Source organism: Salvelinus namaycush, chromosome 14 (assembly GCF_016432855.1).
Source record: "Salvelinus namaycush isolate Seneca chromosome 14, SaNama_1.0, whole genome shotgun sequence".
NCBI lineage: Eukaryota > Metazoa > Chordata > Actinopteri > Salmoniformes > Salmonidae > Salvelinus > Salvelinus namaycush.
The window spans coordinates 25,075,128-25,087,157 of record NC_052320.1 but is presented as its reverse complement, the minus strand read 5'-3'; the positions used below and the strand labels follow the sequence as shown (position 1 = coordinate 25,087,157).

Sequence of the window (12,030 nt, the reverse complement as noted above, 5' to 3'; positions counted from 1 at the left end):
TAAATGACTTTAGGCCCAACCTTTGACACTGGCTTTCCTTGTTATTACCACAATGTTACTGTCACTACAGCCAATGGAAACAGATATTGCTTTGGAGCAAAGCTCTGCAGCATTAGTGAAGATAGGGTCAATACAAGTGGATGTCACTGATCCAACACTATTGGTATGCATTCTAGTTGGTTGAGTGATAACCTGGCTCAAATTACAGGCATTAGTCACAGTTAGAAGCTTCCTATTGAGAGGACAGCAAGTTGCTAACCAGTCAATGTTCAGGTCACCCATAAAATAGACTTCTCTGTTAACATCACACACTATTAAGCATTGCACACATATTATCCAAATACTGACTGTTAGCAATTGGTGGCCTATAGCAGCACCCCAAAAGAAGACGAGGCAGGCGAACACTTAAACAACATTTGATCCTCTCTCATTTTTATAGGAATATGGCTCTGAACATATACAGCAACGACAGGTACTGGTACAGTAGATATATATAAAGTAAGGAATAGTCTAAAAACAGTTTTTGGCACCAGATTGATGCTGTAAAAGTCAACAGGGTTATAGGGTGTTGTAGATGGAAATTCATGAGTCCATCATGCTTTGTTTGTTTGCCCAAAGTCGGCTAGTCAGGACGCTAGTTCATTAACCTTGAGAGCACAAGGGTTCAAAGATAGTCAAACGTTCTGAGACACTGAACAAAACCTATGACACTGCTCCTCTGGAATCTTCTGCAGCCGAGATGAACTGGTAAGTTATCACTGCGAGTTCTTCATTAGGAATCAAATTAATAGATCTTAAGAATGTAGTCTAAAGCCACACTTGTTTTAAATGGGCAATCAACAGTTGAAACAATAACAAAGTGATCTCACCGCCCCTGTTTCTGTAAAAAGCTAAGGATGGGGCTGGAGAAATGTAATCAATCTCAAATTCATTGACAGAGCTATGGCTGGATCATCCATGATATCATAATTATAATTTTAACCATGTTTTGAGGCTATATAATATTGGTTTACATTTACTTTGTTTACAAACATTGGAGTAAAACAAGCTTATATTTTGGGTTCTGATGAGATACGACAGTTGAACTAAGCTCATGAGGCATTAATAAGTCATATTTAAAAAAAAATCAATGAGTACATATAATGAATGTATAAGTCCAAAAATGTATGTAGCAACTTCAGATTGCCCCTATAAAGTGCATGAATATGACATAGAGAACCACCAACAAAAACATCAACAATGGAGCAAATGCATCCCACAATAACATTTTAACATGCAGTGCTCAAGGAATGGCATGACTTGAAAGCAACATAACTTTTTTATGATTTGAAGTTTTACATAATTTGTTTACAAAGTCTCCAATGACAACAAAATCATAAACAATAGGGTAATTGGTCCATTGTTTTGGTTATGATATAGTAAGGCAGTTTTACTGATCTTATTATGGTATAAATCATATTCTTCAAAATTAACTTGTATATTTCCTTAGCTGAAATTGCTGCAAATCTTACAGACTGTGGCTTGAATGTTTTCATCTCACTTTGGTACACAGTGCGTATTGTGTATCTGTCCTCGCCGTCCTGCTTCCTGTATCGCTGAGCGTGGAAATGACGGGGTTGTTTGGCAGCTTCACTTCCCCTAACTTCCCTCGCCCATACCCCAACAACCATCACACAGTGTGGAACATCTCCGTCCCAGAAAGCCACAGGGTTAAACTCTACTTCACCCACTTCAGTCTGGAACCCTCCCCCCACTGTGAATATGATTATATTCAGGTAAACAGTCATGAGAAGTGGAGGCTGGTGAAGGGAGAAATTGGGAGGGCATACCTCATTCTAATGGCTACATTGGAATGAACGGTATTAAACATTTGCAAATGAAAGTTATGCATTCACACATTAATTTATAATAATAAGTTGTGTTCATAGATTATTATTATTTTTTGCATATGTTTGCTACCGTTCCATTTATTACATTCCAGCCATTACAATGCGCTCTTTCTCCGGTTTCTCCATCCATCAGCCTCCACTGGTCCTGAGAACCACCCTCAAGAACTGCATGCACTCATTAACTTGTTAGAAATCTGTCTGTGCTCATGTTGAACTAGGTGTTTGCAGAGGCCAATGAGACATTGCGTTTCTGTGGCGAAGGGGAGAAAGAGTATGTAGACGCCCCCAGGAACACAGTTATCCTGTCGGCTGGGAACATCATGTCGGTAGTCTTCAGAAGTGACTACTCCAACGAGGGGCGTTTCACAGGCTTTCAAGCATTTTACACCTCAGAAGGTGAAGTAGAATTTTATTTTACCATTACTTTAACAGGGAGTCCCATTGAGACCAAGATCTATTCCGCAAGAAAACCCTGCGTGAACACAATTGACAAAATACAATAAAATACAAATATACAAAACACACTGAAGTAAAACAATCACATTCCTCAGCAAAGAGGTTCGCAATCAACATGTTGAACTGCCCGAGAGGCACCAGTACATCCAGTTATAGGGAATTCTGTTGATTGTTCCATTCATGGGGTGCAAAGAAACAAAAAGCTGTTTTACATAACTGAGGAAACTGAAGGAATTTCTAGAGTTAGCCATCCCTGAGACCAGGTATGGTAACTGATATGTTTAAAGGTTTTTAATGATGTTAGGTACTGAGGGAGTTTTTGTAAAAGTAAAAATAGCAGTGAATCAATTGACCTATGAGACTTCAAAGAGAGCCAGCCTACTTCATGGAAAATACTGCAGTGATGTGTATTGAACCGGTAGGCCGTATTAAAGCTCTATGATAAACTGAATCTAACGGCTTTAATGAAGTGGCAGCTGCATTCATATACAGTGCCTTCCAAACGTATTCACACCCCTTAACTTTTTTCACAATTTGTTGTGTTACAGCCTAAATTTAAAATGTATTACATTTAGATTTTTTGTCACTGGACTACACATAATACCCCAAAATGTCAAAGTGTAACTGTGTTTTTAGAAACATTTACAAATTAATTTAAAATGAAAAACTGAAATGTATTGAGTCAATAAGTATTCATCCCCTTTGTTATGGCAAACCGAAAAAAGTTCAGGAGTAAAAAGTCACATAATAAGTTGCATGGACTCACTGTGTGCAATAGCCGAGCAGTGAATTTCAAACTCAGATTCAACCACAAAGACTAGGGAGGTTTTCCAATGCCTCGCAAAAATAGGCACCTATTTGTTGATGGGTATGGTGAAGTTATTAATTACATTTTGGATGGTGTATGTATACACCCAATTACTATAAAGATACAGGCGTCCTTCTTAACTCAGTTGCCAGAGAGGAAGGAAACCGCTCAGGGATTTCACCATGAGGCCAATGGTGACTTTAAACAGCTACAGAGTTTAATGGCAGAAAACTGAAGATGGATCAACAACATTGTAGTTACTCCACAATACTAACCTAGTTAAAAGAAGGAAGCTTGTACAGAATATAAATATTCCAAATTATGCATCCTGTTTGCAACAAGGCGCTAAAGCAATACTGTAAAAAATGTGGCAAAGCAATTAACCTTTTGTCCTGAATGCAAAGTGTTATGTTCGGGGCAAATGCGGCACAAGATATTACTGAGTACCACTCCATATTTTCAAGCATAGTGGTGGCTGTTTCATGTTATGGCTACGCTTGTAATCGTTACACCTTGGAGATTTCCATGATAAAAAAGAAACAGAATGGAGCTAAGCACAGGCAAAATCCAAGAGGAAAACCTGGTTCAGTCTGCTTTCCACCAGACACTGGGAGATGAATTCTCCTTTCAGCAGAACAATAACCTAAAACACAAGGCAAAATCTACACTGGAGTTGCTTACCAAGAAGACGAGATACAATTATGATTAAAAGCATCCCTTATCTCCTTATTTTCAGCAATGATGCCAGAGTCAGACAGAACCTGCTTAGGTAGGGAAGAAGAGGATTTTGTACACTTCAGTGAATTAACTGTTTCCCAAAATTTAGAAGGATCACCAGCAGAGATAGAGCTTAGAAAGTAGCTGGATTTAGCTTTCTTAATCGAGATAATACATCTGATTCTACATTTTCTGATAGATTGCTAATCTGTTAGTCAGTTTTCCTTGCTTTTGCCTAAGCCTGGTTCCTCATCTGAATAAACTCTGAAAGATCAGAGGGTTTGATCTGTTCTTGACTCTAAATTGTTTAAAAGGCGTGTGTTTATCCACCAAAGGAATAAAGATAGAGGAGAAATGTTCAAGGGCTAACTCTGGGTCAGGAAACAGGAGACTCTGGATAACTCACATTGGTATAATTCATGCACAACCCCTTGGGAAACAATTATATTAAAAAAAAAATAATAATAATATTCTTTAGTAGACGAATGCTGACAATGGTGCTGTCAGCCCATTGCTATTGGAGACAGACTACAGAAGGTACTTATATACAGAGAACCCCAAATCTTCAGAATTGTCCTCACAACTAGCAATATAAAACAGTAGGTATAAGGATCTCAGAATAACCAATTCAGTAGAGGAATCAGGGAAAAAAGGCCCCTGACCCGAGATGACTGTTCAGACTCTATTGCCTATATAGCAGTACTTAATTGTCCTGCGTCGGACCAATATAAATGTGCCTATGAATGTGCAATATAAATGATTACTTCTGGAAATTAATTTAAATTCAATATATGAACTTCACTTTACTTGTTTCTCTACTTGTATCATCTATACACTAATAATTACGTTTATTCTAAAACTGCTTGTAAATCCCTTAATTATCAATTATACATAATTATGTATACCTGAAATGTTATCAATGCATCCTCAATGACCTGGAACCCCTCTTTTGAATGTATTTTTGTATCTACAACCCAAATGTAACATTATTCTTGTAGGTCTATATTAACTGGCTTCTCTCTCCCTGTTCACAGACATCAATGAGTGCCTCAGCACGGTAGATGGGGAGTCTGTGTGTGACCATTATTGTCACAATTATGTTGGTGGTTATTACTGCACTTGCAGGTTGGGATACCTGCTCCATGACAACAAAAGGTCCTGCACTGGTAAGGGTGATTTAAACTAGACAAAAAAATAGGAAATCCCATGGAATGAGGGAGTATTATTCATACGATTTGATTTGTTGGTCTAATACTGATAGCAGTGTTTGCGAACCTATAGGGCCTATATAGTTTAGGTTACATTTTTGATTAATTCATTATACAAATGCAATGCTTTCCTCTCAGCTTGGAATGGTTTCAAACATGAATACATGTATATATTCATGAATACTACAAAGAGATAGCACATTTAATTAGAATTGGCTTTAGACCATTACACAGCTAAAAGGCTTTCCTATCCATACCACTTAAAGAAGTTCTCCAATGTTTCTGAATACAGCACAAAGAAACTGAGGGGAAATATGTCTTCACAAGAAAACAGAAAAACAATATTGAATGTATGTTTTACTTTCTGAATTCTAATGGCCCCAAAGAACAGAAAATTGGGAGTGTACCTGAGGATAGTAATTTGAGTGTCAATTTGTCCTTCACTTATCCCATGAACACAGAACAGACTTTATGTCCATCTCTAAAGATAATTTACAGCACTTTCAGAGCAGGGCACACTGCTGCCACGTGTTTGAAATAAGTAAGCACACAGCAGCTCATTACAGCATAGTGGAGTGATTACAAAGTAATTTCAGAGTGAAGAAGCACAGAGCTGTAGAAAGTAGTTGATCTCTGCCAGCTGGCGCAAGGCTAGGTTAATTACTAGAGATTCCTAAGGGAAAAGCTCCCTGGAAAAGGCGTCGAAAATTGATACCTGTTTTCAACGCTAATAGCGCACTGATGCTAGGTAATTAATCACAATTACCGACGTGGACGTGCCTTAAATTGTTATTCTTAGCCAGAGGATAAAGTGACACCACATATCAGGGGATGAATAGACAAAAATGATTATCCGCTTTCAAATTTCTCTAATTATATAAATTACAGCAACTCTGCCTCTTGGAGATATCGATTTGTTGTTGTCTATTACAACATCTGTGTACTTACTAGAGTAATAATTCAGTTTAAATGAGCCCGACTGCTTATGCCAGAAGGATATTGCATCCACTAAAAGATAATAAGGGCGAATTATGACAAGACAATGCAAAGCTTCTCAATGTTTTTGCACTTACTATCCATTTTTTATTAACTAGGCTATGTCTTTTAGAAGTGCTTCAAAGAATGAGAATAAACTGCTTTAAAATAAATAAAAAATACAAACACTTTGATTTGATTTGTGTCTTTTCCTCTGTAGTGCCTTGCAGAGGTCAGGTGCTGACGGAGAGGTCAGGAGAGTTGGCCAGCCCGGGTTACCCCAGTCCATACCCCACAATGAGTCATTGTAACTACACCATACTCCTACCAGAGGGTTTCAGAGTGCTACTGGACTTCCAGGAACCGTTTGACGTAGAGGGCCACTCGGATGTCCCCTGTCCATATGATGTCTTGAAGGTCAGCCGGTGCATACTAGCGTAGGGCCATCCTTTAAAACTAACCAATCAAAGACACAAGGGCTGATGAATACACAATGTATTCCTACTCATGCTCTAGAAGCAACTTGTCTTTGTCTGCTGTCCCCCCTTGGAAGATGTATGGCCTTGGAGTTCCTGACCAAGTTTTCCTTCTCTTCCAAGATCTTTACCGAAGGACAAGAGTACGGACCGTTCTGTGGAGCGTCTCCTCCTGGCAAGATAGACACGGGCAGTTACCAAGTACATGTCTCATTCAGGTCGGACATCTCAGGGAAAAACAAGGGATGGAAGATTAAGTATACCAGCTTGGGAGTTCAAAAAGCATAGTAGAACTTAAATATTAAAACATATCACATGCTATGCCAATGTGATACCTTGTCTGAAATCTTTTATAATCCACATGATATAAAAAGCCTAATTCATCAAGCAAACTCCAGTGTTAATTACATAACATTGTAAAGGGCTTACTGTGAATTTTCCAGTAATTTACAGGCAACTATTGGCAAGTAGGTTTCCCTTTCAAATAGAGCATTACCCTCTAGCCATAATTAGATAAGTTAACTTCCCATCAATCAAAACATTGACCATTTTTTCTTTCCAGAGTGGTATCCTACGAATCAGGTTTGAGGAGTTAGCAAGGTAACTTTGGCCAACTCGGAGTTCAACTTGGTATAACCAGTCATACGAATGTGGCTCACCTTTTAGCCAGGTACACTTCTATGGCAATGAATCCTTAACCTGCTCTGGGGTAGGCTAACTAAGGGCTAACTCCATTTACCCTGAATTAAGTTTCTGTGCCTCAAGTTAAAGACCAATGAAATCCGATTCCCTTGCTCTCGCAAAGATTTTGTCATCATCACCTTCATTGAAGAAGAAGATAGTAATGACAGAATGCATTTGAAACTTCACGCACAGTAAAACTTTTGTATGAAAAATAAAATTATGATAAAATTATTTTATTGATAGGAGTGGGGGAAAAAAGGTGCTCATGCATTGATAACCACACCAAAGACGGCATTAACAATAAGTAATAAAACCCTGAGTGGATCTAGCGTGCTTCATAGGATACCCCTCTGGTGTAGTTAGGTTGTTATTTAGGGTTTACTGTAATCGTGATCAGTTCTTTAACTTACACCCTGCAGTACTACATTTCTTTTTGAATCTTGTTTGTACTCTGGCAGATGGTGAAATGGTGTGTGTTTATCACATGCGCTTTCTGTTGCTTAGTTTGATAATTAGTAGTGTGTGTTTGTGATTGCTGTTGGGGTTTTTCACCCCCCCATCCCCAGGTTGTTGTTGTTGGACTATTCTAATCTATTCTACTCAATTATATTCTATAATGTGATTATGAAGTCAGTGGTAGCTGTGCTGTTCAGTGGTGTGTCTGTGGGGTGAAGGCTGAGGATCCCAATTTCGTTCAGGTCCGGTTCAAGGCCCTAGAGGAGTAACCTGAGGTCCTCTTGAAGATCCTAATACTTCTGAAGGACATACTGAATGCCAGTGAGACCAAAGTGAAGGCTCTGGAGACCAAGATGGAGGCTAATCTCCTATGAATGTGATGCTACAGTAGCAACTTCTGTCCTGATGTTCCCCCAGGCATCTTCACAGCTTCAGTCAGGGCAGCCTACTACTATCCCAGACTGTAGCTTTAAAAGCATTTTGTTTAGAGCAATCTTTGTGTACCTGTACAGATGCAGAGGTCAGAAGAAAGACTAAACAATATAAGTGCAACAGTGACTTGGAGCCAGACTAACAGGACTCCTTGAAATAGGGTGCTGTCATGCAGTACACTGCCAAGCAGAGGAGAACAAAATCTTACGGATCAAAGCACATCAGCACCCTAGACGTGCCCACTTTTACCTCGACTTCAATGAACATCCAATGTTACTGCAACAAAGGCCCCAGAGTTTTACCCGATCACATGACCTTACCACAAAAAACTCTGGGCCATATCTATAAATTAGTTTCTCAAACAGATGGTCAACATCTCAATAGCTAGTATAATAACTAAAGAGACACTGGGCATCCTTGCGGGACACCTCTAAATAGTTCCAACGCATTCAGATAAATACCCATAATTTTGCCCTCTGGTTTCTGATGTAACATGAACCTCCCAAATAAAAATACTGCCGTAATACTGTCCTTGTAATATCCAATGATTTTCCGAAGGTAGCAGATATTGTAGTGACCCTCAAACCCAGAACTTCACAATTACTATATGCAAACAGTTACTCGGTCTGATATTTTCCACACAAACAGGCACTTGAAGCATTAAATTAATGCAGTAAAAGTAGTTTAAAAGTCAAATCAGCTGCTGCTATGTCTTCCGTCTAAGAAGCAATGATTTGTAGTTGTTTAACCTTCATACAATATGCATTTATTCTTAGTGCTCCCTAGCTACTCATCTATAAAAACTGATATTCTACGGTGCTTCAGTCTGAAATTGCCTGTTCTCAGACACTTTAGCAAGCAGCTAAGGGATGGGGCTGGATAAATGTAATCACTCAAATTCATAGCTACAACTATGGATGCAGGGATTAACCATCTCTATTCTATGAGAACAAAATTAGTTTTAATCATGTTGTGGATCAAAGCAGTGTGTGTTTAAATACATTGTTTACAGAAAAATGTGTAAAACAATTAATTGTGGGTTGCAATGGCGTAAGACAGTTGAATTGAGCTCATGAGGCATTTATCATTTATATCCACAATCAATGGCTATAGGCTATCATTAATTTAACAGTCCAAAAATGGATGTATTAATCCCAGATTGCCCCTTTAAATGAACTGCTATTGTTGGAGGGAGAGAACTGTAGTTCTCACAAATTGCTTCTAGCATGAGCCTAACTTTATTATTTTAAGGCCAACAGTTTCTTGTGATAAGCTGCGTGAGTTCTCATGGACGATGACATTACCTTGACATTTTGAAGAAAAGGATCTATTGTGCTTGAAGGCCTCCTTTAAGTCACTCACCTCATTTCAGACCTCACAAATGCCATAATTGTTTTGTTTAATGTCTACCACTAAAACATGGTTGAAAGACTTGGTTTACATTCAGATTGATAGTTGATGCAAAACAAAGGGAAATATTCTAAAATAATGACAATAAAATGAATATAACCATATTCAATTCCCAATCAAAACCCCCCAAAATGCTGAGACACTTCACACACTGCTTACATGTAATTTCTGCTCATTCCAGGAACACTGGTTAAGTGGAGGTAATGTCACAGGAATTGTGCACACCATGAAACCCATCAACTGACTGTCGAGACACATACAGCAACAGTACGTAGCCAGTCACCTCTTTTCCCTCACACCCATCATTATTCCTTTACAATTGTATCTTAGGGCCAAACAATGTACACACCATGACATATAAAATAACTTCATTGAATATCAACAATCCATAACGTTTTTTTCTGGACCAATATATAGACGATACGGAGAAGAGTATCTTGGCATCACAAGCCGTGAGTTAAGTTTACCATTTAATGGTGGATCAAATGTCCTATATTAGTCTGCCTGAGGCAATCCTCTATAGCCGTTAGCTCATTAAAAAACACACAGCATTACATTCTTCTATCCATGGATGGGAAGCACATTTTTATATACACTGGGAAAAATAATAAGCAGTAAATGAAAAGGTTGTGAATGAAAACACAGTGATGTCAGGATTGTGCGCTTTATTGTAGAAAAGCTGTCATACTTAACACACTGCGCTTGCCACGTCAGTTCCATTTTAAACAGTTCCATAAAAAAAAAAACTCATGAATCAGAATGCAAAACTTTGATTACACAACTCTGTGGCTCAATGATAAAATATATGTACAGTACGTACATGTTCATTCATTTCATACAGAGGGCTCCCAAGATGCACCATTTCAAACTGAACACACCTTTTTCTTTCAAGGAACATTGGAAGCAATAACGAGTGCGTAACAGACTTAAGAGCATTTCAATTAATATTCACGTGGAGTACAATAATCACATCGTAATACAGGTGAAGATAACATGTTTCACCATAAATGCCTTGAATACACTTTTCTGTATATATAAATCTGTTGACATCTCATTGTAATGACATGTGCCTCCTTGCTGCCCCCATGTCCTTGTTGTAAACAACTGGTTTCAAATGTGATCTTACAGCCCTTTAAGTCTGTCCTATTAACAAGGATGTCCTGTCAATACAACCACATGGGCCCACACTACACGGATGCACGCTTACATCACAATTACATATCAAATCTGATATCCTTTCTTACATTAACATTCCTAAATATACAGGGTTTAAGTACAGATGGATAAACCAATTCTGGTTGTTTCCCAAAAAGAATGAATTCTAAGTTATATTTTATGTATATTGGTTAATAATATGCAGAGCAGTCAAAACAAGTAATTAACTAAAAGGGAAAGCAAAATAGGCCAAAGAAATAGGCTAAGTATTTGGCAAGGTTTTAGGAGACATATCAATATTCAGTATACAAAATTGACAGGAATGGAACGATTAGCTCTCATTTTAAGTCTTCAGGAAAATATGATTAAATATAATGTCAACAGATCACTGGGTTACCAATCTTTGACCACAAATGGATTGTCCAAGGTATTTGCTTACAATTTAAGTTAACATCAACCATAATTTTGTTACAGCTTCCAGGGGCAAGAATCAGGTATTGTGTCACACTTTTCTCCTGAGTAGGTAAAGTACCAGAGGAGTAGACCAAGACAACATATCAAAAGGGTCGCAGAATTGGTCCATCCCTAATTGTTCTGGTCATTAACATCTACCTATGCTAATAACACTTCTACTTAATGTACCTAAAGAGATAGCCATCATGTGATTTACTCACAAAAGGGGCACCAAAGCCATTTGGCAAATAATGTCAGCGTTTAAGAGCATTTATTGATACCAGGAGGCGATATACAGTGCCCTCCGTAATTATTGGGACAGTGAAGCATTTATTCTTATTTTGGCTCTATACTCAAAGTATGGACTTGAAATCAAGCAATTACTATGAGGTAAAGTGCAGACTGTCAGATTTAATTTGAGGTTATTTTCATCCATATCGAGTGAACCGTTTAGAAATTACAGCACTTTTTGTACATAGTCCCCCGATTTTAGGGTACCAAAAGTATTACGACACATTCACTTATATGTTTATTAAAGTAGTCAAAAGTTTAGTATTCGGTCCCATATTCCTAGCACGCAATAATTACATCAAGAGTTTGACTCTACAAACTTGTTGGATGCATTTGCTTTTTGGTTTGGTTGTGTTTCAGATTATTTTGTGCCCATTAGAAATTAATGGTAAATAATGTATTGTGTCACTTGAGTCATTTTTATTGTAAATAAAAACGGAATTTGTTTCTTGAATTTCTAACACTTACATTAATGTGGATGCTACCATGATTATGGATAATCCTGAATGAAACGTGAACAATGATGAGTGAGAAAGTTAGATGCACAAATATCATACCCCCCCCCCCAAAATGCTAACCTCCCCTGTTATTATAATGGTGAGAGGTTAGTATGCCTTGGG

The 12,030-nt window shown here is 38.1% G+C and overlaps 1 protein-coding gene across 1 annotated transcript; it reads left to right on the top strand.

The window, feature by feature from the left end:
* Nucleotides 1–620: 620 nt before the first annotated feature.
* On the top strand, nt 621–8,628 carry masp2 (mannan-binding lectin serine peptidase 2). The gene is made up of 6 exons (XM_039008282.1): nt 621–747; nt 1,553–1,775; nt 2,108–2,285; nt 4,905–5,036; nt 6,274–6,470; nt 6,653–8,628. Exons 1-6 carry the CDS (start codon nt 740–742, stop codon nt 6,815–6,817), a joined length of 903 nt encoding a protein of 300 aa, XP_038864210.1. The 5' UTR covers nt 621–739; the 3' UTR covers nt 6,818–8,628.
* Nucleotides 8,629–12,030: the final 3,402 nt, after the last annotated feature.